At 46.7% G+C, this 19,001-nt stretch overlaps 1 protein-coding gene across 1 annotated transcript in view; it reads right to left on the reverse strand.

The window, feature by feature from the left end:
• Window positions 1-16,113, reverse strand: part of Pecam1 (platelet and endothelial cell adhesion molecule 1) — a 54,538-nt gene extending 38,425 nt beyond the window's left edge. The window contains exons 1-3 of the mRNA XM_051158914.1: window positions 15,849-16,113; window positions 15,733-15,759; window positions 113-406 (exon numbers count right to left, since the gene is read on the reverse strand). Coding sequence (XP_051014871.1) covers window positions 113-406; window positions 15,733-15,759; window positions 15,849-15,948 — 421 coding nt within the window. The 5' untranslated portion in view covers window positions 15,949-16,113. The remainder of the gene's footprint in view (window positions 1-112; window positions 407-15,732; window positions 15,760-15,848) is intronic.
• Window positions 16,114-19,001: the final 2,888 nt, after the last annotated feature.

Here is a 19,001-nt window from a genome sequence, read left to right on the forward strand (position 1 = left end):
CCTGCACTTTCAAGTTAGGAGAATGCCCAGTGGTGACGGAGAGGTAACCCAGTGTGACCATTCCTTCTCAGCTACTGTCCGTTCTCGCCCTCGGTCAAACCCCAGGACTCACCATTCACTGACACCTCGTATTCACGAGTGGTTTTCTCCTTGTTGTTCAGGATCACGGTGCATTTGTACATCCCTGAGTGGAAGACCCGAGCCTGGGGAATGAAGAAGCTCTCCGTGTGCTCCCTGGAGGAGACGTTGTACACCAGAGCGTCGTCCTTATAAAACAGCTTCAGATGCTGAGGCCTGATGCTCGAGGTGGTGCTGACATCCACCAGGCACTGCAGGGTCAGGTTGTGCCCGTTCGACACCTTCCAGGACGGCACGCTTTCCATGTGGACGCTGTTGATGGTGAAAGCTGAAGGCAAAGCAGGAGGGAGGCCGACACCGTTACCTCAGAAACAGCGTCATCCAGAGGTCAACACGGGACACACACACACACACACACACACACACACACACACACACACAAGCACACACTAGTTGGCATAATAAACAGTGATTTTCCATCCTAAAGTCAGACATGCCTAGGGTTGTTCCACCCACTCCCAGACCTAATGGAACCAGAAGATTTCTAGGTGTCCCACCCTCTTCCATTCCCTTACCTCTCTTCCTCTGCCGCCCAGCCCCCACCACTTCCTCTATTCCCTCTCCTTTCCTTTTGTATTTATTTTTTTTAAAGAAACAAATCTTTTTTAAAAGATTTATTTATTATTTATACAGTATTTTGCCTACTCGTGTGCCTGCACACCACAAGAAGGCACAAGATCTCATTACAGGTGGTTGTAAGCCACCATGTGGTTGCTGGGAATTGAACTCGGGACCTTCAGAAGAACAGATGGTGCTCTTAACCTCTGAGCCATCTCTCCAGCCCTTATTTATTTATTTTTGAGACAAGGTTTCTCTGTATAAGAGGTCTGTCTGTCCTGGAACTTGCTTTGTAAACCAGGCTGGCTTGAACTCGCAGAGATCCTCCCGCCTCTGCCTCCTGGGTGCTGGGATTAAAGGTGTGCATCACCACATTGAGCCACTCTCCCTTCCTTATTTTATCTCATTTTCCCCCCTAACATTTAAAATGCTTTCTATAGTAACTGTTTTTTAAGACCCTGTGGGGAAATATAGACCACATTATACAAAATGAACGTGCAGTATTGGTCAGGTGTGGGGCTAACATCTGTAAATCCCAGCATTTGAAAGACTGAGGCAGGAGGATTACTATGAGCTCAAGGCCAGGCCAAGTCTCAGAGTGAGACTGTGTCTCAAGTTAAAATAAATAAGTAAATGAGAGAGAGAGGGAGGGAGGGAGAGAGAGAGAGAGAGAGAGAGAGAGAGAGAGAGAGAGAGAGAGAGAGAACACACTATAGGATTATAGCAAACTCAAGGTCAGCCTGAATTACATAGTCAATCTCAGGCAAGCCAATGAAATTCTAAAATCTCAAAGGAAGGAAGGGCTTGGCGTGGTGATGCACACCTTTAATCCCAGCACTCAAGAGGCAAAGGCAGAGGCAGGTGGACCTCTGTGAGTTCAAGGCCAGCCTGGTCTACAAAGTGAGTCCAGAACAGCCAGGGCCACACAGAGAAACCCTGTCTCAAAAAACAGAAACAAAAAAAGTCAGTACCAGAAATAGATGTATATGGGTAAAAACAATACAACTCCCTCTGCTGTGGCTGGAGAGTGACTGTCATTTAGTGGGCTCAGAGGTGTCACCGGATGAGGAAGATCTGAAACCACTTTTTTTGTTGTTGTTGTTTTCTGAGACAGGGTTTCACTCTGTAGCCTTGGCTATCTTAGACTCACTTTGTAGACCAGGCTGGCCTCGAACTCACAGCGACCTGCCTGCCTCTGCCTCCCTAGAGCTGGGATTAAGGGCGTGTGCCACCATGCCTGGCTTACTTTTTTATTTTGGCAGAGCTTTATGTAGCTTAGAATGTCTTCTAGTTCGTTGTACAGCTGAGAATAACTGAACTTCCGGTCCTCCTGTCTCTGTCCCCAAGCCAGTGGTCCTCAGACTTTCCTAACACTGTGACTTTTATACTTCATGTTGTGGCCACCCTCAACTGTAATGGAAGTTTTGATTTCCTTTTTTAAAAAACCTCAGTTATATCAGGTAAATTTGTTTTTGTTTCAATCCCAAACGTGGGATATGGGGCTGCTTTTAGCTTGTGCACAGCCTCGTGCAGGCTAGAAGAGGGGTGTGATCTTTGCCAGCTACAGATGGTTTAATTCTGAAGACACTGAAAGGGTATAAACGCCAGAGTACTGAGAGAGGGAAAAGGCTTCTGAGAAAGAAGCAGTCTGCTGCTCCCCGTGCTGATGCTGGCTCGTCCTGCTGTGTTTGTTGTTGCTGGTTCCCTGGACTGCTGGCTATCCTGAGAACTGAGACTGCTGTTGCCCCCAGAGAACCTGATAGCCCCAAGCAGCCAGGAGTAGTAAAGAGATCTCCACCCCTTCTCACTAACCTCTCTCTCCTACCTAAGGTTGGGGTGTTGAATGGTAGTTGGGTGAGCCAGGCGTGGTGGCGCACACCTTTAATCCAGCACTTGGGAGGCAGAGGCAGGTGGGTCTCTGTGAGTTCTAGAGTAGCCTGGTCTACAGAGAGTGAGTCCAGGACAGCCAAGACTACAAGAGAAACCCTGTCTCAAAAAACAAAAAAAAAAAAAAAAAAGTAAAGAAAGAAAGAAAAGAAAGACATTAGGGTGCATAAGGAAGGGAGGTAGAGGCATAAGGAAAGCAAATCAAATAGTTTCAACAGATGCTACACCCAACCATAAAGTGATTTTCATTGCTTCTTCATAAGTGTAATTTTGCTACTGCTATGAATCACAATATAAGTATCTGATATACAGGTTATCCGATGTGCAACCCCCAAAGGGGCCTCGACCCACAGGTTGAGAACCGCTGTCCTAAGTGATAAGATTAATGTGTGTGTCACTAGGCTAGGTTTACAGAGACTAGATGAGGCCAAAACACCATTACGCATAAAATAGATAAACCTTGAAAAAAATCTAGAGCCAATTAAAAAAAAAAAAAAAAAAGATCATTTAAAGGTGAGTATTGTGGCTGGCTCACACCTGTAATCCTATACTAGGAAACTGAGGCAGGAGGTTTCCTATGAGTTCAAAGCATACATGCATACATAAGAAAATTAAAACATAGCCCGGCACAGTGGCACACACCTGTAATCCCAGCACTTAGGGAGGCAGAGACAGGAGGATCTCTGTGAGTTCGAGGCCAGCCTGGTCTACAAAGCGAGTCTAGGACAGCCAAGGCTACACAGAGAAACCCTGTCTCAAAAACAAAAAAAAATAAAATAAAATAAAACGAAAGAAAGAAAGAAAGAAAAGAACAATAACAACAAAAAAAGTTCAGCTCTTGCCAGATTTCCTGGTGAGAGGAAAATATCCATAGCCATGACTACATGTACATTATTGCATGATAATCTAAAGCTCCTCCTTGTCTGACCAAGAAAGATCTTCACAAATCAGTATTTTGGACCACCTTGCTCCAAAACACACAGTCACGAACTGTATCAGAGTGACTGAGAGAAGGCATCTGGGCTGAATTTTATTCCAGAACCAGGTTCACATATTAAGTCCTAACCTCCAGTCCTGTAGAATGTAACTCTACATGGACCGTGGGCCCTGTACTGAGGACATTAAATTAAATTAAACTGAGGCCAGTAGTGTGAACTCTAATCCACTAGATCTGTGTTCTTGTCTTGTGAACATGAGTCCCATGTGAGGACGTGGTGGGGGGGCAATAGGATTGCTTTGAATTTAAGACGAGTCTACTAGATCCTATGTTTAAAAGGGAAAGAAAGAAAAGACACAGAGAGGGCAGTCAGTCATCCGGGGTCAGGAGAGACCTCAGAAGCCAGACTTTGATCCTGGACTTCTGGCCTTCCGAGAAGCAATATGTTTTTCTTTACGTCACCCAGTCTGTGGTGTGTGCTGTGTCAGATGGAGTTTAGGCGTAGAGCCTCGAGGCCATTAGTACAGCTCTTGGGAGACTGAAGCAAGATTATTACTGTAGGCTCGAGGGCTTGAGCTACACAGAAAAACCCTGACTTCCCAGGGATGTAATTGATAGAATCCTGGCCTAGTCTGCGTCATGAAGCTCTGGGTACAATCCCCAGCACTACATTATCAAAAAGAAAAGCGCCAGTGAGATGGCCTGGTGACCTGAGTTCAACTCCTGGGCCCCACCCGGTGGAGGGAGAGAACCATACTCCATCAAGTTCTCCCCTGATCTTCATGTCTTCATATGTGCAGAGTGAAATTAATTTTTTTTTAATTTAAAGAAGAAACTAAAACCCTGTTTCAAAGCACACACACACACACACACACACACACACACACACACACACACACACACACACACACACCCCACATACCCTTAATGCCTGTACTCAGTTGACCAGTCTAGTCTACAAGGCAAGTTCCATGCCATCCAGGGCTACATAGTAAGACCCTGTCTAAAACAAACAACCCCCAAACAAACAAATGAAAAATTCTCAAGACAACTCCTTCTCAGGAAATGAGCAGTCATAGGCCTCCCCTGCTGTTAACAGGGCTGTCAGTTACCCCCATCTGTTACTTTTTTCAGCTCTGGGCCCCACTCAGCCTAGCCTGGCCTCCCCCTCCAGAGCGGAAGATGGCCCTGAATCTTTGATCCTCTTGCCTCCCCCTCCCAAATGGTGCTAGCTGACAGGCAGGGGTCACACTTGGTTCTGAGACACTGAAAAGTGAGCCCAGAACTTCAAAGCTGCCAGGCAAGCACTGCACCACTGGAGAGCCAGCATCGCTCTCAGCACAGGAAAAACAATTGAGACACCATAGCTGGATTCTATCTATACAGAATAAATGGGAGTTTTAAAGACTTGTTTCTTCTCTGTTTCTAGACATTTATTTCACACAGAACGATTTATAACATCATAATATCCAAACTGCCTAGCATGTATATAAGGTCCTAGGTTCGATCCCTGGGACTGCCAGAAATAAATAAACTAACGAGTTCTTTAGGTTATCAGGTCTGTTCATAGTGATGTATGGTCTCCATCCCGTATTGGCTACTGTATAGACAGTTTCCTGAACAAGCTGCCCCTAGTTAGTTAGGGCTGAGAGTTTATTATCATTTTCAACATCATTATTATTTGGTTGTTTGAGACAGAGTTTTTCCGTGCATCCCTGGCCGTCTTGGAACTCACTCTGTAGACTAGGCTGGCTTCCAACTCAGAGATCTGCCTCACGAGTACTGGGAATAAAGATGCATGCTACTATACCCAGCTATTCAGAAGTTAGCTTTTTTGCTTTGTTTTGTTTTTTTGTTTTTTCGCGACAAGGTTTCACTGTGTAGCCTTGGCTGTCTTGGACTCACTTTGTAGACCAGGCTGGCCTCGAATCACAGTGATAATTCGTCTGCGTCTGCCTCCTGAGTGCTGGGAGAGTTTTTGTTTGTTTGTTTAACGCCTGTTGGCTTTCTGCTTCTATATGTTGAAATGGGAATGCTGACACAACTGCGCTCCTTGGTGTTTTTTTTTTTCTTTGTGTTGGGAAATCAAAGCTAGTACCTTTTGAATGACAGGCAAGCATTCCATCACTGAGCCACACTTTGCCCAGCCCCACACCCCACCTCCATATTTTTATCTTGGACAGTGGCTGTGGTGCTAAAGCAGCCTGGACCGACGGATAATTCCTTCTTTCCTTCTTCACACCATTCGTGGCAAAGTACCACAGTACAGGGGTCTCTCTAGGTCAGGTCCTGTCCCCAGAGCTGAATGGCTCAGAACACACACACACACACACACACACACACACACACACACACACACACACACACAAATAATAGATGCAGAAAATTAAGTTTAAACAAAACATTACTAACTATTGTCTCTTCCTTCTTTTAAAAACTTTTTATCATGTGTGTGAGTGTATGTCTGTGCATTTGTTTATGTATGTTAATGCAGTGTCCAAGGAAGTTAGAAAGGGGTGTCAGGTGCCCTGGAGCTGGAATTACAGGCCGTTGTAAGCTGCCCAACATGGGTGCTGGTATTCAGACTCTCATTGCAAAAGCAGTGAGACCTCTGAAGTATCGAGCCATCATCTTTTTCTAAGAGAGGATCCAACCAGGCCGGTAAACCACTGGAGTTGCCAGAAATGCCTCCCGTCAGAGAAGGAATGCCTCCCTTCCCAGAATCTGTTTCACCTAATGACGAGCTAGGGCAGAGAAGGCTTAAGTATCTCCTTTATGAGACAAGGAACTTTTCCTTCTTAGAAAATAATTCTCAGGCTGGGGAGATGGCTCAGAGGTTAAGAGCACCACTTGTTCTGCCAAAGGTCCTGAGTTCAAGTCCCAGCAACCACCTGGTAGCTCACAACCATCTATAACGCAATCAGCAGGCACACATACAGGCAGAACTTTGTATACATAATAAATAAATAAATAAATAAATAAATAAATAAATAAATAAAAAGTTTTTTAAAAAGAGAAAGAAAATGAATCTTGCAGGGTGTGGTAGCGCACACCTTTAATCCCAGCACTTGGGAGGCAGAGGCAGGTGGATCTCTGTTAGTTGAGGCCAGACTGGTCTACAAAGTGGTCTGGCACATTCAGGGCTACACAGAGAAACCCTGTCTAGAAAAAGAAACACAGAGCTAGGCATGGTGGCGCACGCCTATAATCCCAGCACTTGGGAAGCAGAGTCAGGCGAATCGCTGTAAGTTTGAGGCCAGTCTGGCCTACAAAGTGAGTCTAGGACAGCCAAGACTTCATAGAGTAAAACCTGTCTAAAAAAGAAAGAAAGAAAGACAGACAGACACAGAAAAGAAAACAAAACAAAACAAAATTAAAAATAAAAGAAAATTTCCAAAACAATTCTCCCTCTGAGAACACGAACACACACACTGTTCACTACCATCATGGCAGCCCCCCTGCTCTAGCCAGCCTTTAAAGTCACCCTTGGCCCTGCTTGTCACATCTCCCATTATCCAGCGTTATTTATGTGACTATCTAGGCGTGTGGAGCCAGATGCTCCTCTCCCATCAGTTATAGACAAGTTCAGCTTCAAGCTCTCCCCTCCAGGACAGCTGCCCGGGCCAAGCCAGTTGCCACATCTCCTGGGAGCAGCTTAGTGGAGGGAGTGTCTCACCGGATGCACCGGGAGGCAGAGGCAGGTGGATCGCTGTGAGTTTATTTATTTATTTTTGGTTTTTCAAGACAGGGGTTCTCTGTGGATTAGATCCAGCTGTCCTGGAACTCTCTCTATAAACTAGGCTGGCCTCGAACTCACAGAGATCTTCCTGCCTCTGCCTCCCAGTGCTGGGATTAAAGGCATGTGCCACAACACCCGGCCTGTCTCAACCTCCTAAATCCTTAGGGCTATAGGCATGAAAACAAAAACAAACAAACAAAACAAAATCAAGCGAAGGAAAAAAAAAATAGCACCCCCATGCCGATCTTGAGAATTCTTCATGTCTATAAGGGAGAAAGTCTACTCTTCTCTGTAAGTAAATACCCCGAGCAAAAGCACAGAAGCACAGAGGTCTTGCTGGCACAGAGGTGCGTAACTCATGGCTTGGGGGACCTGGGCTCTGGGAAGTGGTGTACATAGTGTTGGCGGTGTCCCACAGACTTCCTGTTATGCACAACTGACTTTTCTGGAAGGCTTTCCACTACCTCAACTCTCCTCATTAAACCTCAAACCGTTCAAAACTGTTATAAAGAACAGAGCACAGGGGCTGAAGAAATGGCTCAGAGGTTAAGAGTAGCGTCTGTTCTTCCAAAGGTCCTGAGTTCAATTCCCAGCAACCACATGGTGGCTCACAACAATTGACAACGAGATCTGGTGCCCTCTTCTGATGTGCAGGCACACATGTGGGCAGATTACTATATAAATAAATTAAAAAAAAAAAAAAAAAGAACAGAGCACAGAACAGCCTAAAGAGATCTGAAAGAAGGCTGATGGGAAAAATCCTGAGTAACAAAGTCTTCACAGTGGGGCTGGAGAGATGGCTCAGTGGTTAAGAGCACTGTTTGCTCTTTCAAAGGACCTGAGTTCAGTTCTCAGCACCCACATGGCAGCTCACAACTGCCTGTAACTTCAGATCTGATACCCTCCCCAGAGACACATACGCAGGCAAAAAACACCAACGCACGTAGAATAAAACTAAATATTTTTTTTTTTTTTTGAGACAGAGTTTCTCTGTGTAGCCTTGGCTGACCTGGACTCTTTTTGTAGACCAAGCTGGCCTCAAACTCACAGCGATCCACCTGCCTTGCCTCCCCAGTGCTGGGATTAAAGGCATGTGCCACCATGTCTGGCCCAATAATTTTTTTTTTTTAAAGCCTTCACAGCACTGATAAGTCACAATGCCACACCAGGAGGCAGTGGCGGCACCTCACACCTTTAGTCTCAGAACTCTCAGGTGGGAGGCAGAGGCAGGTGGCTCCCTGTGAGTTCGAGGCCAGCCTGGTCTACAGAGTGAGTTCCAGGAAGGCAGAGCTACACAAAGAAACCCCATCTGGAGGGAAGAAAAACAAAAAGACACAATGCCAAACACTAAAATGATGGGGCCTTCTTCCTGAATCAAGGCCTCCTTGGCAAGATGAGCCACCCGCCCTCAGCTAGCCACCTGGCTCTCAACCTGGAAATGACTCAGAGTTGGGGGAGAGTTGGGGGAGGGACCCCCCCCAACTACCCACTATTGTCAAGAAAATTACAAAGCTCCTGGGAGCACCGAGTCCCTGAGGAGCTTCCATGTTTGCAGAGAACATACTGCCCCATCTGCCCAAGGACTCTCAAACACGGTCACTTCATGTTCCCAGCCACGTGACATTTATGCTACATCTGTGCCAGGTCACTGGGCTTCCAGGGAAAATAAGAAATTACCCCTGCTAGCCAGGCATGATGGTGCACGCCTTTAATCCCAGCACTCAGGAGGTGGAGGAAGGCGGATTGCTGTGAGTTCGAGGCCAGCCTGGTCTACAAAGTAAGTCCAGGACAGCCAAGGCTACACAGAGAAACTCTGTCTCAAAAACCAAACAACAACAACAACAACAACAACAACAAAAACAAAAACAAAAAAAGAAGAAGAAAGAAAGAAAAAGAAAGGAAATTACGCCTGTTGTCTTTGTATCTGCACGCACGCAAGCACACACACACACACACACACACACACACACACACACACACGCACACACACGCACACACTCAGGCTGGCAGAGACCCTAGTGGCTATAGTCCAGTCATGTCTGATGCAGAGAGGAAGAGCTTGCCCAGGAAGAGGGCAAAGACAGTGTGCAGGATGTGCCCCTGGACTGAGTCAGTTGGCCAAAGGCAGGCTGTGGTCACTCAGAACATCATGTGTCAGGACACAGGGGCGCGAGAAACCTGTGGCATGGCCAGTTCTGAGAGGGAAGCAGGAAAGAGGGGTCATGTCGGTCAGGATGGTGATGCCAGAATGAACTGGAGTTTGAGAAAAATCTCCGGGGCCTCTGGCTCCATGTCAGTGAGCACCCTACGGTGGTTCAGATGAAAGTGGCTGAGTAGCTGGGCGGTGGGGGCACACGCCTTTAATCCCAGCACTCAGGAGGCAGAGGCAAGTCGATCACTGGGAGTTCAGGGCCAGCCTGGCCTACAAAGTGAGTCCAGAACAGTCAAGGCTACACAGAGAAACCCAGCCTCGGAAAAGTACAAAAAAAAAAAAAAAAAAAGTGAGGCTCGGCAGGCAGGTGGGGCTGAGTCAAATGGCATGCAAGACTCTGAAGGGGACCAAAGGAGCTTAATTTCTACTTAATTTTTAGAGTGATGGAAATATTCCAGAACTACACAATGCTGTAAATGCTCTAAATGCCACTAATAATACTTTTTAAAGTCAGGCAAAATGGCATACACCTTTAATCCTAGCACGCAGAGACAGAGGCATTGTGGTCTACAGAGCTGGGTCCAGAATAGCCAGGTCTACAAAGAGAAGCCCTGCCTTAAAAGTAAGTTAGTATGAATAAATAAGCCCGGCGTGGTGGCGCACGCCTTTAATCCCAGCACTCAGGAGGCAGAAGCAGGCGGATCGCTGTGAGTTCGAGGCCAGCCTGGTCTACAAGTGAGTCCAGGATGGCCAAGGCTACACAGAGAAACCCTGTCTCGGAAAAAAAAAAAAAAAAGTAAGTTAGTATAAATAAATAAAAGAAAAATTTTAAAAATTAAATTTTAGATTACATTTTAGCACAATTTTTCAATGCTTAATTTGACTGACTACAGACTGAAAAATGGAACACCGGTTCCTGGCTACGAGAATGCCAAGGAAAGGAGAAAAGAAAAGACAAAGCTTTGGTGCTGAGAGGAAATCTGAAGGCCTGGCAAAGGAATAAACTATAGGCCCAGGATTGAAGGCCCGAGGCTCACGGGAGAGGAATAGAGCGGTAGGAGGCTCACAGAGGAGAAAATGGCTGTGGAGAGACTAACGGGGAGGCTCCAGAGACAGGAGAGGGGGTGGGCAGTCAGTCTCCCCAGCAAGCAAGGAAGGAGGGCTTCCTAGGAAGAAAAAAAAAAACAAAACAGAAGGAAATCCTAAGTCAGAGAAGCCAGATCCGGGTATGATCTTTAGTCAAGGGCAGCAAAAGTTCCGGGATGGAAAAGACTTGGCGTCAGGTGGTCTTTGGTGACTCCTTAGGGAGGAGAGACTCCAGGCAGGGAGGTCGCGACCTGAGGAAGCTGAAGGGGGACTGGCCATTCTAAAGTAGCTTCCAATTTCCAACAGGAATGGACACAAGTGGGGGTGGGTAGTTTAATGTATGATTTTTTTTTTCGAGAAAAAAAAAAAAGGAGCCACCAATTGGGTTTGTCTATGCGGAGAACGGAACTGGGAAATCAAATGGAGATTCTCAAGGTGGGCGTGGGGGCGCTGGTGAGGCTGCCCAGTGGTTGAGAGCAGCGTCTGAGCCTCAAAGTGGGAGAGAAGACAGGAATAAATGTAGCCGTGAGGTCCCTATGGTGAGGAATGATGGGCTCAGGCCCAGGTGGCCCAGCAGGGACCCTGGAGAGGAGCCAGGAGGATGGGTGGGGAGGGAGATTAGCGAGCAGCCAGAGCCAGGCGGGAAGTCCAGGGAGTTCCCTCCAAGTCCTCTGTTTTCTAGATGAAGAAGTCATCTCCTATAATAAGGGAGGCAGGCTGCAGTGTGGTGAGAGGTAGAGATGGTCTCGGGGCCTGAGCGAGGAGGGAAGGGGGTCCGCGTTTGGCCAGGACCTGACTGACTTGCAGAATGGGGCCACTTGGAATAAACGGAGTAAGACAGACGCATTTCACCCACTTGGGTGGACTGGCTTGCTTAACCCTAGTGTTGAGCTGGCGCAGCTGGGTCTCAGTTGTCTGGATCATGAAACAGATCTGAGGGGTCAGCAGGCAGACCTAAAGAAGGAACCGGTTCTCTAAACAAGGCCAAGAGGCCCTTCCCATCTCAAAGGCACCGTGAACTTACAGGCTGTGATTTTTTTGTTCTGCTCTGCACAGGGACCAGGACAGCGTGTCAGCCCCTTTCCTTGAGCAAGGTGCAAACCAGATTTACTTGGGTTTTTTGGCTTGGATTGATTTTGGTTTCATTTGGTCCCCACCGCACCGCCCCCGCCCCCTCCCCCCAGATATGGGTTCTCTGTGTAGCCTTGGCTGTCCTGGACTCACTTTGTAGACCAGGCTGGCCTTGAACTCACAGAGATCCACCTGCCTCTACCTCCCAAGTGCTATTAGAGGAATTCCAGCCAGGAGCTCCCTTCTCTGAGGCGCTCCATGACTAGCTCTGACTCCCACTAAGGGTGGGCTTTGTTCTCTCCTCCAAGAAGGATGCTGCATCTCACCAACCAATCCCAAGTGGTCACAAGCCTCCCCCCATGTATTGGCTTTTAGTTCCCACCCTCTCTGGCTCCTCCACTGATGACTCCTTACTATGCTCACACTCACATTTCACATGTCTTGTAAGTGTTTTACCCTCTGAATTTCCCCCTATACCAAAACAAGCAACTCCCCCACCCCCATGGCTCTCACCCTTACAACAAGGGCTCTAATAGGTAGACCACAGCCAAGTGACCAATCAGATTAAGGAAGCCTGATCTTGGTACAACAAGCAGTAATCACCCTACAAAATCAAATAGATTTCCTGGCTGCAGTGATCCTCCAAAACAGCAGAAGACTAGACTTAATGATGGCTAAAAAAGGAAGCATTTGTGCCTTCTTAGGGGAAAAGGCTGTTTTTAAGCAAACCAGCATGGCCTAGTACAGAAAAATGCTAAACAATTCTTAGATTCAGTGGGGGCCACTGATCCCCCCGCTCCTTGGCAGACCCAACCATTACGGTTGTACTAGCCTTGCTCTTTGGTCTCTGCCTTTTCAGCTGTCTCACCAAGTTCTCACTTTGTTCTTCCAACAAAGACTGCACGCTTTCACCTCCCACAGGACCATTCAATTCTTCAGGGCTAAAAGCTGCCAGCCCCTGTGCCACCTAGAAGGGGCCTGGGCATGCTCCTTCTACCACTGAGACCCCACTCCAGCTGGAAAATCTCTCCCTGCAATGCAGCTACAACTACAATGCAACTACAACTCTTTCCCCTTCTTCTTTTTTTTGGGGGGGTGGGGTGGGGTGGGGTTCAAGACAGGGTTTCTCTGTGTAGCTTTGGCTGTCTTAGACTCACTTTGTAAACCAGGCTGGCCTGGAACTCACAGCGATCTGCCTGCCTCTGCCTCCTGAGTGTTGGAAGTAAAGGTGTGTGCCGCCACACCCAGCCTCCTCCACTTCCTCCTCCTCCTCCTCCTCCTTATTATTATTATTATTATTATTATTATTATCCTTCTTCTTTTCCTTCTCTTCCTCTTCCTTTTTCTTCCTCTTCCTCCTTCTCCTCTTCTTCTTCTTTTGTTTTGTTGGTCTGCCTCTGGAGTGCTAGGATTAAAGGTGTGTCCAGCCACTGCCGGGCCCCTTTTTCTTTTTATCCTTTCAGATTTGCTGTATATTGTATAATAGTCTAGGGTGATGAGGAATTGAGTCAGGCTGAACTGGGCACTAGCCCCTAGCCAGAAAGAATGGCGCAAACCCAGCCTAACCTTATTCAGCTCCACCTGCAGAAACAGTGTGCCTGGGTACCAAATAGAACCAACCCGGCTTCCCGCCCAACTACCAAAAATAGGTGTAACTTTATGATAACCACACGCACAGGTCTCCCAGCCCCTCAAAGCGCTCAACCTTCACCCCTCAGAAAGATTGAACTCCCTCCCTGATCTAAATTAGCACCTTCAGCCTGTTATTTGTTTATCTGGCTCGTTTTTTCTTTTTTCTTTTTTTTTGGAGGGGGAGGAGTCAAGACAGGGTTTCTCTGTGTAGCGTCCGTTGTCCTGGCCTCACTCTGTACACCAGGCTGGCCTCGAACTCACAGAGAATTGCCTGCCTCTGCCTCCCAAGTGCTGGGATTAAAGGCGTGCTCTGCCACGGCGTTCTGCCTCATTTTTCTTAGAAGCTGGTGCCATGTGAAGCAGAGAAAGAGATGGGAGAATAGTGGGTGCCATGGAAGACAAGCCATGGGGGTCTTGAGACTCAAGAACCATCTAGGGCTGGCAGGGCAGACTCCAGACAGGAGATAGGAGAGAGCTGGGCTATAGCTTGGCCAGTAGAGTGCTTGCTTAAAACGCTGGCGTTTGATCTCCAGCACTGCAGAAAGCTGGTGTGATGTGTGCCTATAATCTTAGCCCTTGGGATGAAAGCAGGAGGACCAGAAAGTCAATGTCATCCTGAGCCACAGAGTGAGTTTGGGTACAAGACACCCTGTTTGTGAAAGAGAGGCAGAGAGGTAGGAGGGCATGGATGAGGTGGAAAGTGACTAGGACAGACATTTAAGTTATAAACGTGGGCTAGAGGTGAACACCCTTGCCCTTTACTAATCCCCATGGACAGGGCAAGCGAGCCATCTCCTTTACTCCAATCTCAACCTCACCCTACTCCATGTCACAGGGTCTGTGGACTGTTTCTATTTTATAGCAAGGGGGCAAGGGTCCAAGAAACAAAGCAACACTGGCCTCAGACATCAGGGGAGGTGACACACAACTGTAACCCCAGCACTAGGGAGGCTGAGGCAAGAGGATTTGAAGTTCAAAGGCATCCTGGGCTCCATAGTGAGTTCAAGACTACCTTAGGATACAGTGGGAGATTCCTATCGCAAACCAGACTAAGCAGAGCAGAGCAAAACACAGACTCCAGACAGATGTCTGGGTTTCCGGTAGCGGAGATTATAGTGCTGACAAGCCCTGACTTTCCAGGCTGAGGCATGGCTTTCTGAGGCTCGCTGATTCTGTCCCTAAGTGGGGATGGTTTGATGATAGATAACACATAGTCCGCCTCCGTGCATGTGCATCGTCGCCAAGGCAGTAGAGTGTCTAAGGAAAGGGACTGATAGGCCATCAGCCCTCCCCACCCTGGGGCCACAGTTCCATCACTGGCTCAAGTCAGCCCAGTCCCTCTCTATAGCTAAAAAGAGCTGTAGGTCAGCCTGCAACAGCAGCATCCCTAGTTTTCACACACTGAAGTGACTCCTAACTGTCTGAGTATGTAATCTGTGAGCAGAACCGCAGCCCCTGGGCTGGGCTGAGCCCCTTCCGTCAGAGTCCCAGACCAAGCAAGACAACCCCTTCATCTGAAATTTCGTAAGTTCTCAATTGATGGTGGGTGTGATTTAAAGGCAGACAGAGCCCTTCCCCGCATGTAGGCACAGAAGATCTCACTAGAAATGGAGCTAGGCGGGTGGGAAGGGAGACCTGGCCTCTTCTTGTATTTAATCTCTTAGAAGGGAGTCCAAGCCAGGCGTTGGTGGCACACGCCTTTAATTCCAGCACTCAAGAGGCAGAGGCAGGTGGATCGCTGTGAGTTCGAGGCCAGCCTGGTCTACAAAGTGAGTCCAGGACAGCCAAGATAACATAGAGAAACCTTGTCTCGAAAAACAAAAAACAAAACAAAACAAAAAAAAGAAGAAATTTACAGTCTGGCCCTTCAGCCTTCCTGAGTCTCTCAAGGCTACAGTGTCTCATATGTAAATTTTAAAAGTTGAAAGAAAAAAACTTTCCTTTAGCCTCTTGTTTTGTGTCTGCCTCCCAAGTGCTGGGATTATGGACATCAAACCCAACCGAATAAAGCAGAGTTGGAAAGTAAACAATTGGACATGTACTATGATGTAAAAGCAAAGAGTTTATGACAGAAACACCACAAACAAATGATGAGTCCTGTTTTTTGTTTTGTTTTGTTTTTAAATCATCTCCCCAATTCCAACAAACAGAAACCCCCCAAGGTCTAAGAATGAGACTGTTTCTGGAATGCTCTTCTATTGTACTGTTTCTAAAACACAGTCCTTGAGCCTTGACTCAGAACAAGTTCTTGTTCTAAATGCCTCTTTCTTTTTTTTTTCTTTTTTTGGTTTTTTTGTTTTTGTTTTTCGAAACAGGGTCTCTCTCTGTATCCCTGGCTGTCCTTCTAAATGCCTTCTTACAAAAAAAAAGAAAAAGAAAGAAAGAAAAAGCCAAGACGGAATCCACTTTAGTTTTCCTTTGGAGTATTTTCCCTCAGTTGTTATAAATACCAACCCTTAAACAGTCCACCATGAGTTAAGACTCTCAGAACAGACACAAAAAAGAAAGTCATGTAAAAACACCAGGACTTACAGTTTTCCTGAGCCTGAAGGCTTGCATCTGAAAGAGATAGAGAAAATAAAAAATCTGTTGATTTAACTAACTTCAAGTCTACTGAAACTGAAGAGAGAAGTAGGTTTTAAACTCACAGAGCAGCAGCGTGAGCAGCGCAGCCAGGTGCATCTTGCTGACTGAGGCGCACCTCAGCTGCATCCTGAGAGGAGGGCAGGCTCTTGTAGACTGAGGCATGCAGTCAGTTCTGCCTTCCAGTCATGCTCAGGAGAGGAATTCTTTTCCTCGTCACAGACCAGAAGCTGATTGTGTGAAAAGCAGAAACAGCTCTGACAACTTCTCCAGGCACCCAGAGAGAGAGAGAGAGAGAGAGAGAGAGAGAGAGCGAACAGCCCTGGTGCTTGTCAGGTAATGGCGGCCATAGCTGGAAACCAAGGACAATGAGGTCTGGGCTGGCCTGATATCTCCCCAGGAAATGACTGGCATCCGGAGAGACCACAGAATCTAGTGGCTTTGTCTGGAAGAGAAGAAAACAACAACAACAAAAAAACCCAGAAATGACATTTGCCTCAAAGTTCTTGAGTCTTGCCTCATCTGGGTTTGGGGATTCCTTCCCCTGACAGGGTGAGGTTTTTTCCGTTTTGTTTTGTTTTGTTTTGTTTTTAATTTCCCTCCCTTCGGCTTCCACCCAAAAGTGCTTTTGTGGGATACCCAGTAAGGCCTGCCTGCCTTTCCTATGGGCCCCCAGGGGGCTGTGTCCACACAGGATAAATCTGGGCCTCCTGTCCTTCCCTGGCTAGCTTTTCTAACAACGTGCAGTATTTGTGATGAACACTGCTACCCGGACATCGGAGCTGGTGATTCAGTGGAACGGGGAATTTCTTTAGCCTCTGCAGCGGGCTGTGGTCACTGACTTACCCCTGTGGCCATCCATACGTATATGTACGTGCATGTAATCCACACTAGACCATAGGGAGTTTTCACTGCCCACCAACTCCCAACTTTTGTGGGGGGTGGGGTGGGTGGGAGGGGTGAGCTTTGGCTTCTCTGGGTAGCTTTGGCTGTCCTGGACTCACTTTGTAGACCAGGCTGGTCTCACTTTGTAGACCAGGCTGGCCTCGAACTCACAAGATAATCTGCCCACAACCTGTAGGAATTCTCTCCTTCTACCTTGTGGGTCTCAGGATCAAACTTAGATGACACTTAGATTATCAGGCTTGGCAGCGGGCACCTTTACCCACTGAATCGTTCCGCCTCCTTTTAAATATTTATGTATCTTCATGAATATGTGTGCTGAAGAAGGGGGGTGTCTGTGTGCCTGTGTGTGCCTGGAGGTCAGAAGAGGGGATCAGGTCCTTTAGGGTTGTTGGGATTTGAACTCCTGTCCTCAAGATTGCTCAGCTCACCACTTCTCCCGCTCCCTACACCCTCCTCCCCTACTTTTCCTTGGCTGTCATAGGGATTGAACTCAGGATTTCAGGAATGCCAAGCACCTGGTCTACTGTTGAGCTAACATACCCTATTCCCTTTCTTCATTCTTTTCTTCCTTACTCCGAGGCAGGGGGATTGCTCAATTGCCCACCCGTCACCGACAAACAACTGAGATTACAGGTGTTTGCAGCTGCCTTGCCTAGGGGATTTTCTAGACTATAATTGGTTTCTTTCACTTTGATGTTTGAAACTTTGTAAAGTGCTTTGGATGCCCCGACCATGTGGCCCACCATCTGTTGTAATCCAGCACCTGGGGAGACAGAGGTAGGCAGATCTCTCAGAGAGTTCAAGGCCAGCCTGGTCTACAAAGCCAGCTAAGATAGCTAAGACTACCCAGAGAATCCCTGTCTTGAAAAAATTAAATTAAATTAATTAAAAATTTCTCTGGGAAAAGGTAGAGTCTAGGTCCACTTTACCCAGACCTTGTTTAACTCTATTTTAGAATCACACCTCGCCCTCCCCTGCTCTAAGCTTTAGTTGCTAACGTATAAAGTTCCCAGAATGCATAGCAAAACTTTCCCATTGCTGTGTACCTGCTGAAGCATCCTTTCCCCTCTTTTTTGCTGACCAATTGTTACTTACTTTTCCTAACTTATTTCAGACATAAATTTCTCTAGAAATTTCCCCACTCTTTCTCAGGCTGAGATGACTTCCTCATGCCCTCTCACCTCCCTGGACTTCCTCCTGTCAGACCCTTCAGACAGCCATGTGGCAATGGCCTCTCCTCCTCAAGTAGACTGATAGTTCCTTGATGGCAGGGGATGCAATTGGTACTTAGTAGATCAAGAAGCATTAGTCAGGGTCTGGAGAGATGGCTCAGAGGTTAAGAAGAACTGGCTTTTCAAGAGAACCTACCTAAATTAGTTTTGAATAAAACTTGGGGCTGGGTGGTACAAGTTGGTGATTCTGCTTGTTTCATCTACGAGATGCCCTGGGTTCAGCCTCCATCATGGAGAAATAGTCTTGACTAAGAGAACACCCTGGGAGTAGCCACCTGTCCTATATATTTTTTTCCAAGACAGGGTCTCTCTGTGTAGCCTTGGCTGTCCTGGACTCTGTAGACCAGACTGGACTGGAACTCACAGCTATCCGCCTGCCTCTGCCACCACGCCTGGCTCTATTTTCAAAGCAATACAAAATCAGGCATTCTACTTGCCAAAATGTAATACGTGCGTTAATTTAAAGTTTACAACTGACAAGTTACTATCTCTTATTTCTAGAAGGAAGTGGTTTGACCCAATTCTAAGAAAGCATTCTCTCATGAATCAATGGGTGTAAGCAGTGCCATGTGGGGTCTAGGTTTACTGTGTCCATTCTTGAGAGAAAATATGCAACTTCATAGATACTTTGTTGAATCTGGAGATCGCATTGGGTGATGTTATCATGTGGTTAATATTGTGTCTCTCACTACATGAGAAATGGCACGTCTTATTTATGTCATAATTTCCTTTATATTTGTGGTTATAATTTGGAAATCTTTTCTACCTTTCACTAAATATTGTAGACATTTGGTTTTTTGAATATGTTTATACATGATATTTCTTTTTTAATTTCTGTTTCAGGTTTTCATTGCTGATGTAAAAAAAAAAAAACAGTTGTTTTTTTTTTTTTAATTGATCTTGGAGCCTAAAACTGATGAATATATTCACCCATTTTTGTTACTTATTTTTTCTTTGTGGAGCCCTAGCTGTCCTGGACTCACTCTGTAGACCAGGCTGGCCTTGAACTCACAGAGATCTGCCTGCCTCTTAGTTACTTATTTTCTACATATAAGATGATGTCACATGAAAATACACTTC

The sequence above is a fragment of the Acomys russatus genome, chromosome 16, assembly GCF_903995435.1.
Source record: "Acomys russatus chromosome 16, mAcoRus1.1, whole genome shotgun sequence".
Taxonomy (NCBI): Eukaryota; Metazoa; Chordata; class Mammalia; order Rodentia; family Muridae; genus Acomys; species Acomys russatus.